Source organism: Apteryx rowi, unplaced genomic scaffold (genome assembly GCF_003343035.1).
Source record: "Apteryx rowi isolate R43461 unplaced genomic scaffold, aptRow1 scaffold_156, whole genome shotgun sequence".
Classification (NCBI taxonomy): Eukaryota; Metazoa; Chordata; class Aves; order Apterygiformes; family Apterygidae; genus Apteryx; species Apteryx rowi.
The window spans coordinates 709,363-729,795 of record NW_020447819.1 but is presented as its reverse complement, the minus strand read 5'-3'; the positions used below and the strand labels follow the sequence as shown (position 1 = coordinate 729,795).

Below are 20,433 nucleotides of genomic sequence, written 5' to 3'. Positions count from 1 at the left end.
CCCGGTGTGGGCTGCTGCTCGCGCGCGGCTGCCGGGCGGGGCCGCTGCGGTCGGTGCGCGGCCCTCGGGAAGGAAGGGGCTGGCTGGGGCGCGGTGCGCGCTTCCCGGCTGTCGGCTCCCGGCCTGCGCGCTTGCCCTTAAACCCCGTGGTTTCGGGAATGAGGGTTCTTTTATTGTTCTGAGTATTTGCAGCATGAATCCGTAATTTATCTGCCTGCCCATCCTACATTTCACCTGCAAAGGAGAATTTAAAGTAGCTTCCTCAGAAATGAAAGCAAGAGTATTTTCATAAATATCTTTTTTTCTTTTCTTTCCTCCCGATGATTTCTCTATGGCTTGCTCACATTGAGGGAGGAGTTGAAAAAGAAAGATTAAGAAGTAATTTGTTAATAATGAAAGTCATTTCATCGCCTCATTTTGTAAACTTGCAAGCGATAGGGTTTTGATTATAAAATGTCTGTCTCCAGATCTGGGAAGTGTTGTTTTGCAGGGTTATGGCTAATGTGGTGACATTTTAAAAGCTTTACAGAGCTTTTTAAAAGGGTTATAGAAGCACTTAAAAATTACTGTGAGCTACACAATATGGTATGTGTGCAAGAAAACAGATATGCATTCCTTCCTTTTGGCTTGTTGTGAAATCAAACTTGAAAAATACTCTTGGAGGCACCTCTTTAATGCCTGAAAACTGGAGTTCGATTTCATATGTCTCTGAAACGGTGACGGTAAAATGTAGAAAAAAGTTAGCTAGCTTTGTTTGAAGTTAATTTCAGCCTCCTGATACTGAGATAGCATGCTCTTCTTTGTGCAGGTCAAGTAGTACGTAGTTTAATCATGTACTCGTCATTGCACTTCTCTTGCAAAATAAGCCCTGTTGTTATTTTACTTCAAACACTGGTATGCTGATCAAGGGCTGAAAATAGGTGTTTGTCTTGGACAGACAGATGTGACTGTATCCAAATGCTGAACTCCTGTTTATTTGTGTACTCTTTCCCTTTTGAGAATTCAGCAGTGAAAACTGTTAAAAAGCATTCTTGGAAGAGGTTTTTAACTTCATAAATAAAACAGATTACATGCAGTCTGTTGTTTCTTTCTGAGTATCTGGGATAAATTAGAGCAACATCTTTGACTTCTTGTGTTCAACTGTAAACCAAACCAAGCAATGGCAGTTTACAATGGGCTTCTGTACACTGTCATATTTGGTATTACTGCACCTTCCCTAACAGTGTTAATGGGATAACTGTGAAAACTGTGCATGCTTATCTTCCAGAAAAAGGGATGAGAACTCTGGTTTTTGACTTCTGGTACAAGCAGTAACCTTTTCAAATTAAAACTTAAGTACATTTATTCTGGTATTCTGGAAATGGATATGCTTCCTTTAGCTGTAGCAGAAAAGTAGTGGATTTTAGTGAGGTTTTCCCCTGTTCAGCATTCTTTTCCCCGTTTGTGATGTGGCTTGCCTCTGGAGATACAGTGCAGAAGTACAAGAGGCACTGCTAAACACCCACCTCCCGGGGCTCCCGTAAGAGAGCAGAACCGCATGGCAGTCCTGCATACAGGTGTTTTCCAACACGTGGAAGCTTCTGACCTTTATAGCTCCAAATCTTCAAACACCATTTCCATTAATAAAATTGAGAGTAATGGGCAATGGAGAGTGAAACTGAGCAAGTGAGCTGTTCCGAGAAAGCAGGACTTTTTTGAGTTGGCCACGAGGAGTGATAGGACCAGGTAGAAATTGCTTGCTTTTCTTCTATGTGACTAATAAAGACTTGCATTATTACAGTATATTCCATTTTTCAAGTTTAGTCTAGATCTTTCTTTTACTGCTGAATTAATGAGAGTTTGGCACAGTAAAAACACAGGAAGTTAGTGCTCCCACAGCAGCCATAGGAAGACTGTATTCTAAAGTCTGCTTTAGTTTGTATAAGCAGAAATAGTAGAATTTATTTTTTCCTGCTTTGTAAGCATTTTTATTAATGATGTAAAATTATTTAGTAGCTAACTTGAAAGTTGGCAGTTTTCTAACTTTCCTGAAATTGAAGATTACCCTTCCTTAATTTCTCATTTTTCTAGTTGACAAATGATAGTGCTTTTGCACATGAGACTTAAGTCAAAAAATCCAAAACTACTACTTAATCTGAAGGTTTAGTAGGATGCTGAAATGAAATACTGTAACCTAAAACTCATGCTTTTCTTAAATAAGATTTGGAAGTTGCCTTGTAAATTGTTTGCAATTGTGCAATGCAGTCTTTAGCAAATAATTGTTTTTAATACACCTTTATGAGATGTTGCTGATGAGAATTCTGTGAGTGATGTGGGAAATATTTTGTAAGAGTATTTTAAAATGTTATTACCTCATGAAAAGAACTTTTAAACTCTTTGCCTTAGTGTATTGAGTTTATTTCAGTGTTATGAAATATATGTAGGTAGGAACTGTTTCTGCACTGAAATGCTGCATACCTGAAATTACTGGCTGTTACTTGGTGTTCAGCATTCTTCAGAAGTGCGGTGAGAAAGCTGTTTGTTCAAGTCTTGGAGCAAAGCCCTACTTTAAGCTCTCTTTGGGAACTGTATTGTGAATGTGGTGCAGACGAGCTCAAGGGTAGCATCTTGCAGCCCCCTGCACAGTGACAGGGCTTCTTGTTTGTTCACCATCAGTGTTCTTCATTAGTGGTTTGTCCCTTAAGATGAAGTAATCAGTTTAGATTTTCTTCTAGGTTTAGGGTCTGTTTGTTTTCAGTGAACTGTCAGATGCTCTATTCCATATTGTTTGTAACCGCACTATTTTGTTAATGTGACTGTGTAGGATGTTTTCAGGAAACTTCTCACGTTTCATCTAAGCAATCCAAAACAAAAATTCAGAAAGAGCTGTGTACAAATTCACCTGTTACTATTGATCAAAACAGGATCTTATCTCCAAGCAAATATTAAAAACTCATTGTTTCTAATAAATGCTAACAGGTTAGTATGCAGGAAACTGTGCTTTAAAATGTCAGCATCTTAATGAAAGAGAGGACATGTTTCCTGAGGAATATCATATGATTTAAGCAGCAAGAAATTATTCCAAGCAGAGTATTATTAAAAAAGGGGAAAGAGGGAGAGCTGGAAGGACAATTACTTGGGGGCAACCTCTTGGGGAGTGTGTGTGCATAAGTGCATACTGCCAGCAACGGAGCCGTGCGGGGGCTGAATAATTCCAACAAGGAGAGTCTGACCCTCCAGGTGAACTGGGTTGTTGTCGTCTAGAAATATTATTTCAGTTTCCTGGGTGGGAGAAGGAGGGAAATGTCAGCAAAGTATGCTTAAACTCTTTGCTGTTTAACTTATCTCTAGTACTGCAGTTTTACAGAAAATCAGTCTTTAAAAAAGGTTTTTATTAATCAGCTTGTGTGGTGTCACCTTAGGTGTTGCAGGACTTCTTTTTTTTTTTTTTTTAAATGAGTCTGTGATTGTAGTCTGGTCAGGAAAAAGGAAATGATGAGATTTGCTACAAAGGATGATCCTGCAGAACAGTAAGTGTAACTGTCTGTACCTATGTGAAAAAAAACCTCTCTGGCTTAACTGGCTGTGTGATTGTATGCAGGCTTTGTACTTACTAGTGTTCTGTGTTGCTTCTTTGCATTTAAAAATACTGTGTAGTTTCCTATTCTGATTAGTGTCAATTTTATTGGTTTCTTCATTAATAAGTTTACTTGTTTCTGTTAATCTTTAGAGCCAGCACAGCCAAGAGTTTGAACTGAATTAGACGTTAACTTGTGTGTTACCAGAATGGTTTATTATGTTCCATTATTGGGGACTCCGTGTTACTGGTGATGGGTGAGCCTGAAAAAACACAGCCTGACTTGCACGACCCAGGGTGAGTTCTCTGAACAAACCAGTTCTGAAATAGGGAGTTACCTTTAAATTGCTCTTTTAGGAACTGGGCTGTATTTTAGACCTGAACCATCTGGTTTTTGTTTTTGTTTTTCTTCTGAGTATACATTTTTTTCAGTATCTTTCATAGAATCTTGAGAATTCTCAGGTTTCTTATAGTTTCTTTAGAGGGAATCGGTGTAATCCAAACAATAGATCAGGTTGCTTAGGGCCTTGATTTTAACTTAGAAATTGATCCTGCCTGAGCAGGTCACTGGACTGGATGAACTCCAGAGATGCCTTCCAACCTAAATTACTGTATGACAGAGAGCTATTCTGTAAGTGGTTTTGCCCTTTTTTTAAAAAAAAAAAAAAGGGGGGGGGGAATGGGGCAGAGACAAAAAGCTGTCCCTTGTTTTTTTTTTGTATAATATCTTAACACAGTGGTAAGTGAAAGGACGTGTTGTACATACTGGAATCCCAACAGTATTGAACTAGCGTCTTCTGTTGTCTGTTTCTGCAGCTCCTTTTTAACCCGCTGTCTTGAAGACAAGAGGTTCTGGCTGATCAGGAGTCCCTTTTAGCAACTCAAGAAGAATGGAAGGCGTGGACTTTAAGGAGGAATGGCAAGATGAAGATTTTCCAAGGTTTAAATAAATAAATTTAAAAATTCATTCAAATCAAATGCATAACATCCAGAAAAAGCTAATTCTCTCTGTTCCTGATGAATCAATGCTTAATAATAATCTTGCAGTGATTTCCAGTAATGTAGTAGTCTCAAAAGGGTTTTGTGGTATGGTTCTTTGTGGACTGGAGAGGGATCTCTTCATGTGTAATTTAGGTAATATAGGAATGCCGCTGTCTAAGTCTTTAGTGTTACTGAAGTGGAAATTTTAAATAAAGTTTCGTTTTGTTTTTTTCCGCTATGGTAACCTTTTGCAACTACAGTGTTTGCATATTATTACCAATGTCTGAATGCCCAAATACTTCATTAGGCAATGTTTCTGAGCAAAATTTTTAACAGTTAAGAATGCTAGTGATGTTTGTGCCTGAAGAGATACTAAAGCAGCTGACTTCAGAGGCATTTTATAATAAAGTGAGAGAACTACTTCTGTGATGTATTTAACATCAGACTTTCTCAGAGCAAGAATATGGCAAATTTTCTGAAAGGTGACAGGCACCAATAGCAGCCAGTATTTTGGTATTTATCATATCAACAGATGGTCATTTGAGTGCTGTAAATGAGTTTTCTGCTACTTCAGTGCTTGGTTTGCTGACAGCTTGAGCTTAGATTATATGTATATTTAATTAAATACTATCCCACAGTGGATTTTTTTTAGCAGTGCATGATTCTAAATATTTTGCATTTAGCTGGTTATAAAAGAGACTCTTTTGCACTAATAATTTTTACTTCTTGCACCAGGCCCCTGCCAGAGGATGATCCTGTTGAATCAGATATATTGGCTGAGGCTGGAAGAGAAGGTGAAACTGGTAAGAACACTTCACTCTAGTCAAACAGACTTCTTCCTACTTAGGTAGCTGTCTTAAAAAAAAAAAAAAGTAAATAAAACAAAATGGAGCTTTAAGTCAGGGAGTTGAGGGAACAGCATTCTAAATGACATATTTGTGTGTGAACAGTATTACAAATCTGTTACTCAACAAAACAGGTTTTTGAAATAAAACGTCTGAGAGTCATCATCCTCCCTCTAAACTGAGCTATTCAGTTAATACTGGATAAAAATGAATTATTGCACTCTCCTTTCCTGAGCTGTCTGAAAAATATTGGCTCGTTATGTGGTATCTGAGTGTCAGTTAAGGCCTAACTTAGTCTCATACCAAATTTCAGGACTCTAAGAGTCCTTTTAAGAATGTTCTATGTCTGAAAGGTCAGAGAGGAAATCCAGATGTGTTTTTTTTCCCCATTTTTAAATTTTTTTGGATCTTGTCTGTCTGCTTTAGCTTTGGCATTTCCAGTGCTGGATCAGTCATTTTATTTTCTTCCCTGCTTTCAACTGCTGTCTAAAACACGCAAGTATTTGCTCTGTGTCTCAAAGCATGCTGTGTATTTACCTACTAGTTTCTTTGATTTTCTGTCCTTACTGTTGTCTGTCAGCCTTTATTTGTTGTAGCTTCCCCCCTCCCCTCCCCCCAAAGGTGGTTATGATGTTACCAATATCTAACCAAAACAAGGGCTGGAAACCTTAATTGATTGCACAGTCTGTAACATTTATTTAGTATAACATCTAGAACCGCTTGTGGTGCACTTTGCTATAGCTAGCATAGATTCTGGTCAGTTAGGTGGTGGTAGCACTTCACATTTTTCTTGATGTAAGAAATATGGTAGTCTACTACTGTGATCATAATGCATATGCAAGTGGGAATACTTAAAGACTTGAGAACTTTAAACTCAAAAGTGCTGTTTTCACCCTATGTTTATTTTAATTTCTATTCTAAAGATGCATTGCTTAAGTGATGGATGTTGTCTTATGATGCACTTTGGTAAAGCACTGTGCTGTTCTGTCTTGTTAATTTACTTGTCTAAACTTGCTTTAACTTCAAAAGTAAATAACTTGCTTTTTAAATGCAGAAGTTAATGGAAACAAAGTGAGGAAGAAACTAATGGCACCAGATATTAGCTTAACTTTGGATCACAGTGAGGAATCTGTTTTGTCTGATGACTTGGATGAGAGTGGAGAGATTGATTTGGATGATTTGGATACTCCCTCAGAGAACAGTAATGAATTTGAATGGGAAGGTAAGTGTTTTGTTGCTTTTGTCTAATTCCATAACATTTCTATTTTCTTATGTGCAGGTCCACAGTTTTTCAGGTGGGGAATAATTAAGACTCAATGTTACATGAGTAAAAATATAAAGGGAATGATTAGATTGGAAATTGTAAATAGGCACAACAACTTGTAAAAAGCAAATCAAACCTTGACTGACTAGTAAACAGAAAAATGTAACAGCCATAATGCTAAATGAACTTAAGTGAATGTCACTAACACCTGTAAAACTCTAAGTTATGGAAAATCCTCCTCCACTTCAGTATGTTTCTAAGAAACAAACTGGGAATTACAGATCACAGTTTTAAATGGAGGTGAACCATATATAGAGTATGTACATTGTAGTTTAGCTTTTCACAAATCTGTAAATTGCAAAACTTTGTGTTGAGGAGGATAGAAAGTTATTTTTAAAAAATACTGTTCCTGATCTGATGTATTGTTGTAATGAGAAAGGGCGAAGGTCGGTAACCTTAAAGTTTGCATGCCTTCTAGATTGATTGGAAGCAGCAGAAGAATCCCTATTGTATGTCAAGGAATTCCGAAGTGACTTGATATGAAGCTAATTTAGTCATACCTGCACTAGAAGTGCTACACACAAACTATCTTAAAATTGAGAAATAAACCCTTCACCTGTCTTGATCCTTAGAGGTGAAAACTTGAGATGCTACCAAATTTTATTTGAGGTAACAAGTTCTGTGTATGAGTTGAAGTCCACACGAGTTTCAAACCTGCAGCTTAATTATGTTTTAAGGCCCTTATATATAAGTCAAGAACTGTTCTCTTGGCCAAACAGTTGGAACCTTTAATTTGTGTAAGCTTCATGCCTTAAGAATGCATCTAAAATAATAGTGAACCTGCAAGCTCAATTACTGTTTTTTATGATGGAAATAAGAAAATCAATTAATTCCCAAGTAAACAAGAAATTTTCTTTTACATTGTTGCATGTGAAACACCACCTGTTTTTCATTCCAAGATAGCCTGTAATTGGAGAAAAATGCTTTTTAAAACAAATATTTTCTAATAGTTAAGGAGATGTTGCAGGTGAAGTTTTCATAGCAGAGACTGTGGGTTTGCCTGTGTAAAAGGATTTTTGTTGTTTTACTACTTTAGGGAAGAAGAATTGGTGTTTAGGGTTAACTCTGCAATGATGCTAAGGAAATGTTCCAGATATTTGTGCATTGTCTTTAAAAGTGGCTGAAAAGGGTTTCTGTCTCTTCTTTCTTTAATGCTGCTGTCTTCATTTTCCTGGAAGGATAGTTTCAATTAACAGCTTTGTCTTGGGAACAGACAACTAACTTGCAGTAGGTTTTTCTCGCTTTGGGTAAGGTCTATGCAACAAAGTCAAGAATCATAATTTAATTGGAGCAAATTCTTTCACAGATTGCTGTCAGCATAAATTTCATATATATTGATTGCACACACATGAATTAGATTTAATTTCTAATAGATGCCTGCATGTCTGCTTGCAAGATAGTGTTAATGTTTTAAATTATGCTTTTGTGTAAATCTGTGATCAAGCAACCTTTATAATAATCATTGGAGTTAACCACTTTGTTTATTTTGGTGAAATACACCGAGGTCTGTGTTCTGAAAGCCTACAATTAAAAGGCTTCCTACATTATCAGAAATGTCAGGCACTTGGAAATAAAACATTATAGTTGATGCATATCAGTGCTAACATAGAGTATTTTCATAAAATGAAGTATTTGGCATCCATGAGATCATATTTTGTAATGGCTGAAAGAACTAAGTTGGCTAATATGTTTGACTGGATGAAGAATATTAAAATAGATTAGATAACAAAGTGGTTAACCTGTGTTGTAATTGAGTGTCACTATACATAGTATTCATAACGGATCTTGAACATATTTCAACTTTGGTAGATGATCTTCCAAAACCAAAAACTACTGATGTAATTAGAAAAGGATCGCTTACGGAATACACTGCAGCAGAGGAGAAAGACGATGGTCGACGCTGGCGTATGTTTAGGATTGGAGAACAGGACCATAGGGTGGACATGAAGGCAATTGAACCATATAAAAAAGTTATCAGTCATGGTGGTAAGGATTAGTGATGTGCTGAAGGGAACTGCTGAGAAACTGCTATTTTGAGCTGAGTTCGGGTGGGATAGAAAGAACTTTGGGCATAAAGACTCATGAATGATGATTCATGTGTTGCACTATTAAGGCATACAGTTGGCTTTTTTCTGTTAAAGTTCCAAATTGCACACGTGTTTTGGTGATGCTACTAATGTGCCTTTCTAATTACAAAACCTAACAAACAGAAATACTAAAAAAAGCAATTTTAAAACATGACAGAGTTGCCCAAATATTCCAAATGTTTGTTAAGCTGAACATATGTAATAAAATGTGACTCTCTGTGCTACTGGGAGTTTTTTGGTTTTATGAGAGTGCTGAAAGCAGTGCCTGTAGACTTACTGAGGCATGAATCAGTTTACTGACTCTTCTCAACGATGTTTATGAAGTTTACATAGGAAGAAAAGCTGACCATCTGGAACACTGTTAAATATAGTGAGATGCTAAGGATAAGTGCAGCAGTTGATTTACTGTAATCTCAGCGATGTCTTTAAGAGTAGACAAATGCACAAACTTGAAAAAATAAATCTTAATGTTTCTTGTAACTGTATGAACTTACCATGAATGGTTGTAAAGCTTTTAGGTAAATAATGAAAAAGCTTATCAAGCAGGGCTGACCTTTCTCTGTGTGAATGTAGTCAAGATATAGTCATCTTTGTCACTTACTGCTGCTTTTTCTTCTTTGTTTTTAGGTTATTATGGTGATGGGTTAAATGCCATTGTTGTGTTTGCTGTTTGCTTTATGCCAGAAAGCAGCCAGCCTAACTACAGATATCTAATGGACAATCTGTTTAAGTAAGTTGTCATCTGCCTCCAAATACCATCTTAGCTTCCCATTGTGAGATACAGTATTTTAATGTTAGGGAGATTACGCCTCTCTCTGCCTTTAAATGAAGTCTTACATTTGAGACGAAGGAAAGGTAAAAAATAATAAAGCAACTACATTTACTTCCAGGGGAAAAAAAAACCTGACTAGATGCTCAACTGACAACTCTTTTTACATAATGGAGCAGTAGTAGGAATTATGTTTATAATGTCCATACATCTTGACTTGGAGGTTTTCTCTGTGCTTATCTTTGCAGGTATGTAATTGGCACTTTAGAGCTATTAGTAGCAGAGAACTATATGATAGTTTACTTGAATGGTGCGACAACGCGGAGAAAAATGCCAAGTTTAGGCTGGCTCAGGAAATGTTACCAGCAAATTGACAGAAGGTAAGAAGTTCTGCTGTAGTATTTTCTTAAAATATTCATCTGCTTAATGGTATGTATTTTGGGAAAGCTGCTACTTAATGTGGGGTGTGGTACCTGCTAGCTAAGATTTAGTTAAGTGAATTGTTTGGTATATTGAAGATCTCTTCCTAAACTGAGGCAAAGTAGAAACAATGCTACAGACATACCTAATTTTTAAATGAAAATAGTAGATTGTTAGAATGCTGAATACTGTTACCATGTAGAATACCCTTAAATCTTCATGCATTAATATGCTAAATAAATACTAAACGAAGGTAAGGTGGATCCCTTTTTGAGTACTTCATCATCACAATTATGTAAAAAGGTTCAAAGAAATACTCTTTAGAATGTCATTCCCTTTTCATTGTTGAAAAACTGACATTACAACTGTATAGTCAAAATATAAAATGTACTATGACTTTTTTATTTTGGCTGATGGGAATTTCTAATAATGCAAAGTCTAAATGATTTATGTGACCAAGTTGTGCTAGCAAGAACGAACTTTTTCTTTCGTATGCTGAAAAACCTTTGTCACACTGCTTTTTTGTTCTAGTATTTATGTCTGCTGTTTGAATTCTTCAGGTTAAGGAAAAATCTGAAATCATTAATAATAGTTCATCCTTCTTGGTTCATCAGAACGCTTCTGGCCATCACTAAACCTTTTATTAGGTAATACTCTGGAAGGTATTTAAACTTCAGAAACTATTTTAATATTACTGAACATTTTTTAAGTTGTAACTGTACCCTGCATTTGTTCTTCCACAGCTCAAAATTCAGCCAAAAAATTAGGTATGTTTTTACGTTGGCAGAACTAGCTGAACTCATCCCCATGGAATACGTTGGCATCCCAGAGTGCATAAAACAGTACGTTTTGTTATTCAAACATGTTCTAAGTTGATGATGTTTTAGTACCAGTGTGTAGATGTATTCAGTGGTTGGTTTTGAACATAAAACTTTGTATCTAATAAAGTCTGTGTTAATTCATGTCATTGCTACTTCCAGGATAAGTATCTGTGTTTGACCACGTTGCCCATCTACAGTTTGTGTGCAGCAGCATATATGGTCAGAATACTAATAAATAGAGATATTTATATAAACTGACTTATGTAATTACCAAATTATGGCATATGAATCATGGAGATGAGGCCTCACTGCAGTTTTCTTCCACTTGTATGTTAAACTGGCTTGTTAGAAATTCTGGGCATGTTAGTACTGAAGTTACTATAGATATCTTCTGTTTTCATGCCAAAATACAGAGTAAGTTAAGCAGTGAAATACCACTTAGGTCAGGATTTCATTTAAAGGAAGATCTGCACTGAATCCTTAACCATAGTATGTATTCTAAAACTACTTTGGGGGAGAGGGAAAGGCAGCATCATGTGCTTGTTTTTTCTTCCCTTCCCCCACTGCTCTTCCTTCACTCCAGATCTTTGCTATATAGTATAACCTACTCTGATGTCAGCACAAATTTTTACATGCCCTCAGGCATGATGATGACTTTTTTCAATAGTATGTGTGGATGTAGTAATAGAATAGAGATAATTAACTTAAGAACCAGTTGGAAATACTAACAACTCTGATTTAAAAAAAAAAATTTTTTTTGAAGTTGATCCACCTATTAAGAGCTGTAACAGAGAGAGCCTGTAGATTATGCATCACAACAGATGATTTACAAGTCTGGTGGCAAACTGGGAGCTCTATAAGGAAGGATGGCATAGTGTCGCTTTGTGGTCAGAATGGCACATCCTTGTTGCGAGGGGGGAGCAATTACTGCGGTAAATACTACTGTATTACAGCTGATATCAGCTGCAAAATATAACTTTTTATAATATGGAGAGGATGTGGTTTTCTGGGTGGAAAAAGACATGTCAAAGTTGAAGCAGCCTTGTGCTGCGTTTAAAATATATTTTTTTTAATGGGGCTTTTGAAGGATGTGTTGCCAAAATCCAGACTTTCATTCCAAGACTGGCAAGACTCCTCCGGTCTGTTTTGATGAACTTTACTTCTTCTGTAAAGGCTGAACTGGTTGATTTATGGAGTTAATTCTCACACTTCTGTGGTGGATTATTTCTGGCTTTAAACTATTCTTATGAATACTGACTTTAAATTTCAGTGATACTGTACAAGAGGTTATATTGGATTCATATCTTATGACATAGTAACTAAATCTTAATGCTTCTTGTTTAAGGCTTATAGAGGTTGGAAGTACAATATATATTTTTCTTAATTATATCAATTTCAAACTTGGTATGTTTCCACAAAATATATTGACACTAATACCAGTTTGCAACTTCTGTTGAGTTTGGCCTTCGTATCTTTGATTTACTGAAATCAAACTTTTCCTCACCAAGGTATGAAGAAGAAAAGTTTAGAAAGAAACAGAAAAGGTATATTCATGTTTTGATTAGGGTTGCATCTAGATAAGACCATTTGCACTGCAACTAACTTCCAGCTGATTGGCTTGCATAAAGGAATAAGCATTTGTAAATATAAACATGCACTAGTGACTGAGTTTTTATGCATGGAAGTAGCTATACATACTGTCTGTAAATGCAGTATAACACCCTAGATGTTTAGCCAGATATTTGTAAATAGTCTCTAGTATCACGAGAGACTCATTTTTAAGAGGATGTGCAGATTTTCAACTACATCTTCACCAGGCAAAAGTCATGCTTCTGTGTGAAATGATTAAACTAAGTTTCATTGTTTCTAAAAAGAAGTGATGTCTGAATAAAGAGCTGGGTTTAGGTGCTAAGCTGTCAACAGTAAATGCAACATTGGGAGAAGTTCTAATCTTGAATCTTGTATTTTGCTTTTGTTTGGTATTTGCTTTTTTCTAATTATTAACTTGTATAGATGCAATCTAAATTAGTTAATATTTTTAGTGCTGTTTGTATTTGCAGTGCCTAAATTCCTTGCTAATAAACATTGGGTTTTCATTTTGTTAATTTTCAGTGGCCTGCTAACCATTCAAGCTATTCCAGAAGTAGATGATTTTTTTTGATTATATGCAATTTTTTTCACTCTATCACTAACAAGTGTACTGAAAAGTTTTGATACTAATTTTAACCTTTTGTTGACAAGTCCTGCTATCTGTGCATAACTATTGAGGGAGCCTTATTGTCTGCAAATTAGGTAACTGGCAGAGAGGAAGACTGAGAGGTGGAAAAAAAACAAATAAAAGGAGTGTTTTGTTTTTTTTTCTGAAAGCTAGTAGACAAGGCTAGTGAGAAGAGTATTGGGCACCCTCTAGGAATTACTTCAATTAAGAAATAATCTTGCAGTGTTTTCTCCAGAAGTTCTGAGACTGTCAAATTCAAGAAATTGTTTTCGGTACATATTAAACAGCAACTGTTTTGCTTGATTTTTTCCAGCATGTATAATTTGGCCCGATTCTATTGCAAGGTCCATTGCGTTTAGGGTGCAGCCCTGAGACATTCAAATACTAATGTAAAAACTTTCTAAAATTTCAGTACAGCAAACTCTTTAGTGTCCCTGTCAATAATATCACCACTTACATTTCACAAAAGTGAAATATTTTATCTTCCTATTTAAAATTCTTAAATAAGAGGAAAGATCATAAGTACTGCTTGGTAGTGAGACTTGAATTGGATTGACTGCAGTTGTAGGCATTATTTGTTAGAACAGGGGAAAGATGATGTGTTCAGTTATTAAATTTGTCAAGGGTGGCAGTGGGAATTCTTTGGCTATGCATATTTGAGTCATTATGGAAGCTAGAATATTTTATACTTTTATGGATTTATATTGTTAACTGTATGCTTAGGTGTAGCTTGTTTCTTTGCATTGGCTTACCATATTTTCTTAAATACTCTTTTGTGAATGGTCCTTTAATTCATGTCAAAACATGCTTTCCTATGATACTGCAGTGAGGATAGGATCAGTTGCAGCTGCATACCATGCAAGGAAACAGTAATTTGACTAAGACTGATTTGTGGATGATACTGTTCCAAATTTGTTGGATCCTTACGTACTAGATTCGGTTCATACAGCCATTGTAGTGTTGCCAAAAAGAGAACACCTGTCTCTCCCTTTTTGGGGGGTTCTCATTGTTTTTACCATTTTGGAGAAACTGGCTGGCTATAGGTTGAGGAACTGAAGCTGTAGGGCGCACAATTGGGTTGCTACAAGACAAGCTTACTCTCCTGCTCTGGAACTGCTATTGGTTCTAAAATGAATTTACCTCCATTTGCTGCTTATTTTCCAGAAGATATAGTTAAGACTATAGGCTGTTCTTAATATAAAGATGAAAAGTACATCTCATGCAGGACTATTAAAAATCCAGTGGTTTCTGCAAAGTAAGATCTTGTTTGCCAGTTCTGAAGTTGACATTAAAAAAAAAAAAAAAAAACTTTAGCAGCGTGATGGTGAATTTTTCCTGGGTAATCATAGGAGTCCTGGAAATTATTAGAAAAGGTACTGCAGTTTAGGAGCCACTTACAACTTCTGTTGATTCAACTAGTTCTGTTCTTCTTGGCTTAATAATTATCACATTAAAGGTAATTCTGTGCTTATGCTGCAGTATATGAACTCATCAAAATAGTAGTGCTTGACAGTATTAGTTGTCATGTTACCTTACTTTAAACTTGTATTCCTGCTTGCATTCATTCATTAATAACAACACAGAACCTGCTTTTCTTGTTGTGCAGTCAAATTTCACTTGCACTTTTCAAATGCTTCCTTTCAAATGCTGTGCTTATTTAAATGGTTTCTTAACAAACAATGCATTTCTAGGGGGAGGTAGGAAAATAGATGTCTTTTTAAAATGCCTTGTTGTAACTGCATTCAATAAAGATCTTAATTTATGTAAAAGCTTTCAGCTTCTTCCTGTTAAGATTAATCATTTTGGCTTAAAATATGAGTTAAGAAACTAACAAAATTTGTTAACGTAGTTTTAATTTTACTGCTTTCTTTATTAAGCAGAATTGACCAAGAGCTGAATGGGAAACGAGCAGAAAAATGAACAGTAAGTTTGGAATCCAAACAGGACAGAAGAATATGCAGATGGAATGATTCTATTTTTTTCTCCATTTACAATGCATTCATTAATGTGTGTGTGTACATATATATATATATCTCATATAACCTGTTACAAAAGGTGCTTAATTTCTTTGAACTACCACACAATAGACTGTTCACTGCTGTATTGGTTTAAGTCTTGACTTTAATAGCTACCTTTATATGTAATCATTTTTTTTTTTTACTGCTAAATGTCAAAGAACCCTATGTTTTTAGAGGACATTCTTGCAATTGTTTATCTAAATGATGCATGTTCTTCAGTAAAATATTTATATACGTGAATGTTAAAGGAAAGAGATAATATATATTTTTATGACTCTTAGCAATATAATGTGTACCTGCAAAAGGAATTAATTTGCAGGTAGATAAGGCCATAAATGACTGTTGTCATTACTGTACAAAATGCATGATTTGTTTTGCTGTAAATGGTCAAATGCATTTCTCGGTGGTTGTAGAAACCTTATCTTTTTGGATGTTAACAATCACATAATGTAGTCCTTCACAAGGGTGGAGATGCTTGGTTTTGTTCACATTGCTAATACAAGGAGAACTCACTTAACTTGCTAGAGTGAGCTTGAACTTTGGTATCTTTTAGTCCATTTCTCAGAATACAGCACTGTAGTTCTGTGAACTCCAGTCTGTTGGCCAAACGGTTTATTGCCTAAGCCATGTTGGGAATTGAACTATTCAAATCACTAATAGGATACCAGATCTTTCTCCATTTAAGCTGCAAATGTAGATTTTGCTTCAGTTAAATCAAGGCTATTGCTGGTTCAGTTATGACTATGAAATGAGTTCAGTCCAGTTATTCCTCGATGAATATCAGTTGTCACCAATAGAAACTCTGGTCATTTTCAGTAGAGCTTGGAAGCTGCATAGATACAATTGTAACCATAATATCAGTTGTCTGCACAGGTAAAATTTAGGTATCTTGCAGAGGTATGGGGAATCTTTAAATGCTTGTGTCATCATTGTGGATGAAGCATCCATTTCTAAAGCTATCAGTTTGGCACCTTTTACTGGCACTAACCTCACTTTAAAAGAAAAAAAAAAAAGTGTTTTAAAGGGGTGTTCTGATAATAGCTGTAAACATGTGTCTATAAGAGGTGTTCTTGGATGCATCAACCAGTGTTTATAGGTTTATCAGGGCAACGGAATTATGCACTGTTTATAAGTTTGTAAAATCTATTTGATAATCATTGTTATTTCCCTGTAAAAAGAACTGGTGTATGCAAATGAATCCATTCAGGAGCTGAACAGTTTAATATTGAAGCAAATGTATTAAATATCTTGATTTTTTTTTTTTATTGTGCTCACAACTTTGTCTTACTACCAAAAGTATAAGTTCTTAATTAGTTCTTTTATAAAAATAAGGTGGCATTTGGCTAGATTACTACCTGGCACTGATGCATAGAAGTCAAGAACTAGTTCCATGGTCAGGATTTATTACTAATGAACACTTAATCTGCTATCTCTAATGATACACATATGGGCACTACAAGAGCAGATACTCATGTCAAATGAGGGCAAATCGCCCATGTCCGAGTTTTAAGTCTGCAATTCAAACTTTCATCTCAAGACATAGGTACTTTTGTTATATTAGCTTCTGTATCACCATTTCAAAGAGCTTAATGTGCAAGATGTTCTTCAACAGGCAACATTAATTTCAAGTTGCCTTGCATCCCCTTCATAAGGTTTGGATCCTGCTCTGAAAGCAGAACACAAGTGTGAACAGGGTTTTTTTAGGGCTGTCTTATCTCCTGTTTCAAATTTGAAGCTGACCTAAATTGATGTAAATTTCTAGTCAGTAAACTGGACACTTTCACAGTCTGTTTACTTTAATTCTAATACCTTCCCAGTGTAATGTGTATGAACATGCAAGCCTGGAAATCTTCCTGATTTTACTGATTACATGTGGCTCCTAAGATAGATGTTAAGTATTCTGATCATCTCATTTCAAAATTTTCCTTAAAAAAAAGGAAAAAAACCCCCACCCTTCTCGGTAAAAGCATATTTTTAGTGAAAGACTATAGTTCTATGAGTGTATGTCTTGTTGCTTTCTATATATATTGTGCAGCACAGAGTAGCCAGCCCTCTGTATGGGCCTTATTCTTGAATGATGGAATTGTTAGCTTTGCCTTTCCTCGTGGCTGAGTGGTTCTACAGTTTCATGTTGTGGAAGTGCTATTTCTTTGAAAATGTATATGTGCTTACCTAATTGTTTAGTATAAGTTTTTGTGAATGAATATACAGCACAACAGTTGTTTTCCTGTTTCCTAAAGATATACAGCTTGAGAACCATGTTTACTATGGATGAGTCCCCTCTGACATTTTCCAGCTCATCATTTAATGGTGAGATGGGTGTATGTTTTTGTGAATGAATATACAGCACAACAGTTGTTTTCCTGTTTCCTGAAGATATACAGCTTGAGAACCATGTTTACTATGGATGAGTCCCCTCTGACATTTTCCAGCTCATCATTTAATGGTGAGATGGGTGTTTACAAAAAGCAAAGAGGTCCCAAAGTTATCTTGAACACAAATGGGTAACTTGTTGTCAAATTTATATTTTTAAATCTATAAAATAATTTAATATATTTTAATATTTAAAAACATGAAAAAGTTGGAATGCCATACTTAAAATTGTTTCAAAACCTGAATCACTTTATAGTAAGATACAGTATTGTAGGAAATTCACCTCTGAATGGCACTTACTCCTAAAACTAAAATTCATGGTGCAAGAATACAGTTTGAGCCCTGTCAAGAAAAGAGAAATTTGCAAGTCACTAATTTACCTTTGATTTGGAGGTTTCATGATTTTATATGAAAAATGTGGAGATAAGTTGTTAGTAGCTTTTTGTTATTACAGTGTGCAACTGAAATGGAGATGTTTGGGCCAGTGGCCTGCTTGTATGGGTGTGAGGTTTTATAAATTGATTTCTACCATAGGAGAAATGTTCAGAAGTGGCAAAGATCATTTGGAGCAGAAGTGTCATTAAAAAATGATGGGGTAGACTAGATTGCTTCAGTGTTCTTGACCTTCTACCTAGTATGGCAAAGGCATGTTCTGTTGGAAAGCACTGGAGAGGGATGTTGTATAAAGACAGCGCTGAAGCAGATTGAAATCTTTGAAGTAACAGGATTTTAAAATGGAGAATATTTGTTTCCAAAAAGCTTGGAACTAGTTAGAATAATATGTAACCCTGTGTATAACTTAAAGCAGTTTGGCATCTATGCCAAGTATTTTTCTTTTATTTTCAGTGAACAAGTGAGAATAGTACTTCTTGGAGTGAGGAATTACATATTGAAATACAGTAGTTACATTCTAAATAGCACACAATTAGTATATAGCCTGGCAAACTTACTGCATCACACACTTGATAAATGCTCTAATGGCAGCTTAAGACCTCCAACAGTTGATTTGTGTCAGATTTCAAAATTAGCTTAAGTGTTGGAGGTAATGGAATCTCTTATGAAATGACCTTAAAATGTGTAGTTGGGAGGAGAGGGCATCAGTGCCTAGTTGTTATGTTACAGATTCACTGATGTCACTTACTGAGAAATCTATAGTGACTAGAAAAAAGTACCAAACTTCATTAGGAATGGAGGATTTCTAAACTGTATCTATTGCAGAGAGAAGATTCTTGGTGAAAGGTGTGATTTCTTTCAGTGTCAAATTATCATTTGTGTATCCGACAGATGTACTTGGTATTTATTATGTAGAAAGATGGCTTAAATGCAGCTGTTAACAAAAGCTGTTGTCTTTGGAGATTATTTTAATTTGTGCTTTTTATAACTGCATAAGTTTTATAAAGCTTTTGGTGAAAATTCTTTCTCAGTCCTGTGGTGGATGCAGGTCATTCTCTAGAGGATTTGTTTCACAGACAGTGATTCTAGGAGACTGTTGAGTAAGTGTGCTTTAATTATACTTTTTAAGAGCACCTGCTTTTAGTCAGAGTAGCACTCTGAAATATAAGGAATATTTAAATATCCATATTTTGAAAGACAAATCTTGCAGTTTTCCTAACTTCATAATTGTAAGTTAAACTGTGTTGTTTCCCTGTCACATCTTGCTCCATATATGGAGCTCGTAGGAGGAGAAAAAAAAAAAAAAAAAAAAAAGCATCTGCACAGTGAGGAAGGTCCAGTCAGTAGTGTTTAGTGTTGTTTTATTCATTCCCTTCAAGTATAACCGAGTTGATCAAAAAATGGCTGTAATCTTGTTGAACTAGTTCAGCTCATTTTTCAGTTTTGCAATTCAGACTGCCCAGGTTACTCTTTGATGAAACATCTTGATTTTTTTTCAGTACTGAAAATGATCTGAGGCGAAACTACTGGAGTGTTTTCAAAAAGACAAGTCCTTATCTTACCGTGCTCCTTACTCTGGTTTGCTCAGCTAGCTAATACTTGTGACATGGAATTCCAGGCTAATATTTAGAAAAAGTATTAATGGAAGACAGATACGTACTTTTCCCAGTAGCTCTGCAATTCTGCAGTGTTCTTCATTCAGGCATCTAAACAAAGCCTTTTTACTTAGAAGTCCAAGTTGTAGGGCTGTGTACCAGTTGAGTGGTAGATAGAGGGGCTGAGACACTATTAATATCAGTATATTTCAATGCATACGCTGATATGAGAAACTTGCAGTGTTAATAAAATGAAGCTTCAGTAGTCATATGGGTTTCTGGGCTCTACAAAAATTCTGCAAAAGGCATTACTGATCTATGATCATATGCAGAAAAGGTAAAAGGTTTATGCACCCTAGATCATTGACTGTTAATAGTCTTCACAGATGTGATTGTATTTTCCTTTGCCCCTTTAATGTAAACTATGTAAGTACAAGATTTTTTCACCTACCTCTTAAAAATACATTATGATCTCTTCCTTTTAAATGAACTTCTGTTTTCTGTTTACTTTTCAAGGTGTCATGGAGTAATGTGATATACACATGGTTAACACTTTTTGGAAACTTCTTAATTAGGAAAAATACCTGCTAAATGCAATAAATATTTTTGGAAAAGATCTGAATGTTTATGTTCTGTCTTTGGAATATATGTCTGTAATACATAAGCATACTTATGCAACACAACGTCCCTCTAAAAAAACCCCCCAGAACTTGCATTCAGCGCCGAAAGCACTGCGGATGCCAGTTTTGTAGTTACAGTGAAATCTGCACTTAACTTCGTTAACCAAGCCTTGGAAGTGTTTTGGTTTTTTTAACCTGCCTTTGGGCTAGTCCCGCCGGCAGGGCCCCGGCCGGAGCGCAGTGCTCAGGCCAAGGGCTTGCTCGAGCTCTCACCTGACGAAGGGGTCAGATAAAGCTAACGGCGGAGCTACGGGGATCCCCTCGCCCCCCGGTAACGTCTGTCTCCGCTATGCGAGTCTCCTGTTCCCTGCTGCTTCCCCGCCACGGGCCGGGCCCGGGGCCGGGGCCGCCCC

General features: G+C 36.1%; 1 protein-coding gene across 13 annotated transcripts in view; it reads left to right on the top strand.

Annotated features, from left to right (window-relative positions):
* Positions 1 to 20,016, top strand: part of BNIP2 (BCL2 interacting protein 2) — a 20,391-nt gene extending 375 nt beyond the window's left edge. Inside the window, exons 2-13 of one of the 13 annotated variants that reach the window (XM_026059333.1) lie at positions 3,710 to 3,853; positions 4,373 to 4,496; positions 5,273 to 5,340; positions 6,437 to 6,604; positions 8,516 to 8,692; positions 9,421 to 9,523; positions 9,811 to 9,942; positions 10,543 to 10,629; positions 10,726 to 10,824; positions 12,312 to 12,347; positions 14,902 to 14,944; positions 19,917 to 20,016. In XM_026059333.1, the coding sequence (XP_025915118.1) occupies positions 4,447 to 4,496; positions 5,273 to 5,340; positions 6,437 to 6,604; positions 8,516 to 8,692; positions 9,421 to 9,523; positions 9,811 to 9,942; positions 10,543 to 10,629; positions 10,726 to 10,824; positions 12,312 to 12,347; positions 14,902 to 14,941 (960 nt within the window). In that variant the 5' untranslated portion in view covers positions 3,710 to 3,853; positions 4,373 to 4,446 and the 3' untranslated portion in view covers positions 14,942 to 14,944; positions 19,917 to 20,016. Of the gene's footprint in view, positions 1 to 3,488; positions 3,510 to 3,709; positions 3,854 to 4,372; positions 4,497 to 5,272; positions 5,341 to 6,436; positions 6,605 to 8,515; positions 8,693 to 9,420; positions 9,524 to 9,810; positions 9,943 to 10,542; positions 10,630 to 10,725; positions 10,825 to 12,311; positions 12,348 to 14,898 lie in introns of those variants that run through there. The other 12 variants (XM_026059331.1, XM_026059330.1, XM_026059337.1 and 9 more) reach the window with 12 other exon arrangements.
* Positions 20,017 to 20,433: the final 417 nt, after the last annotated feature.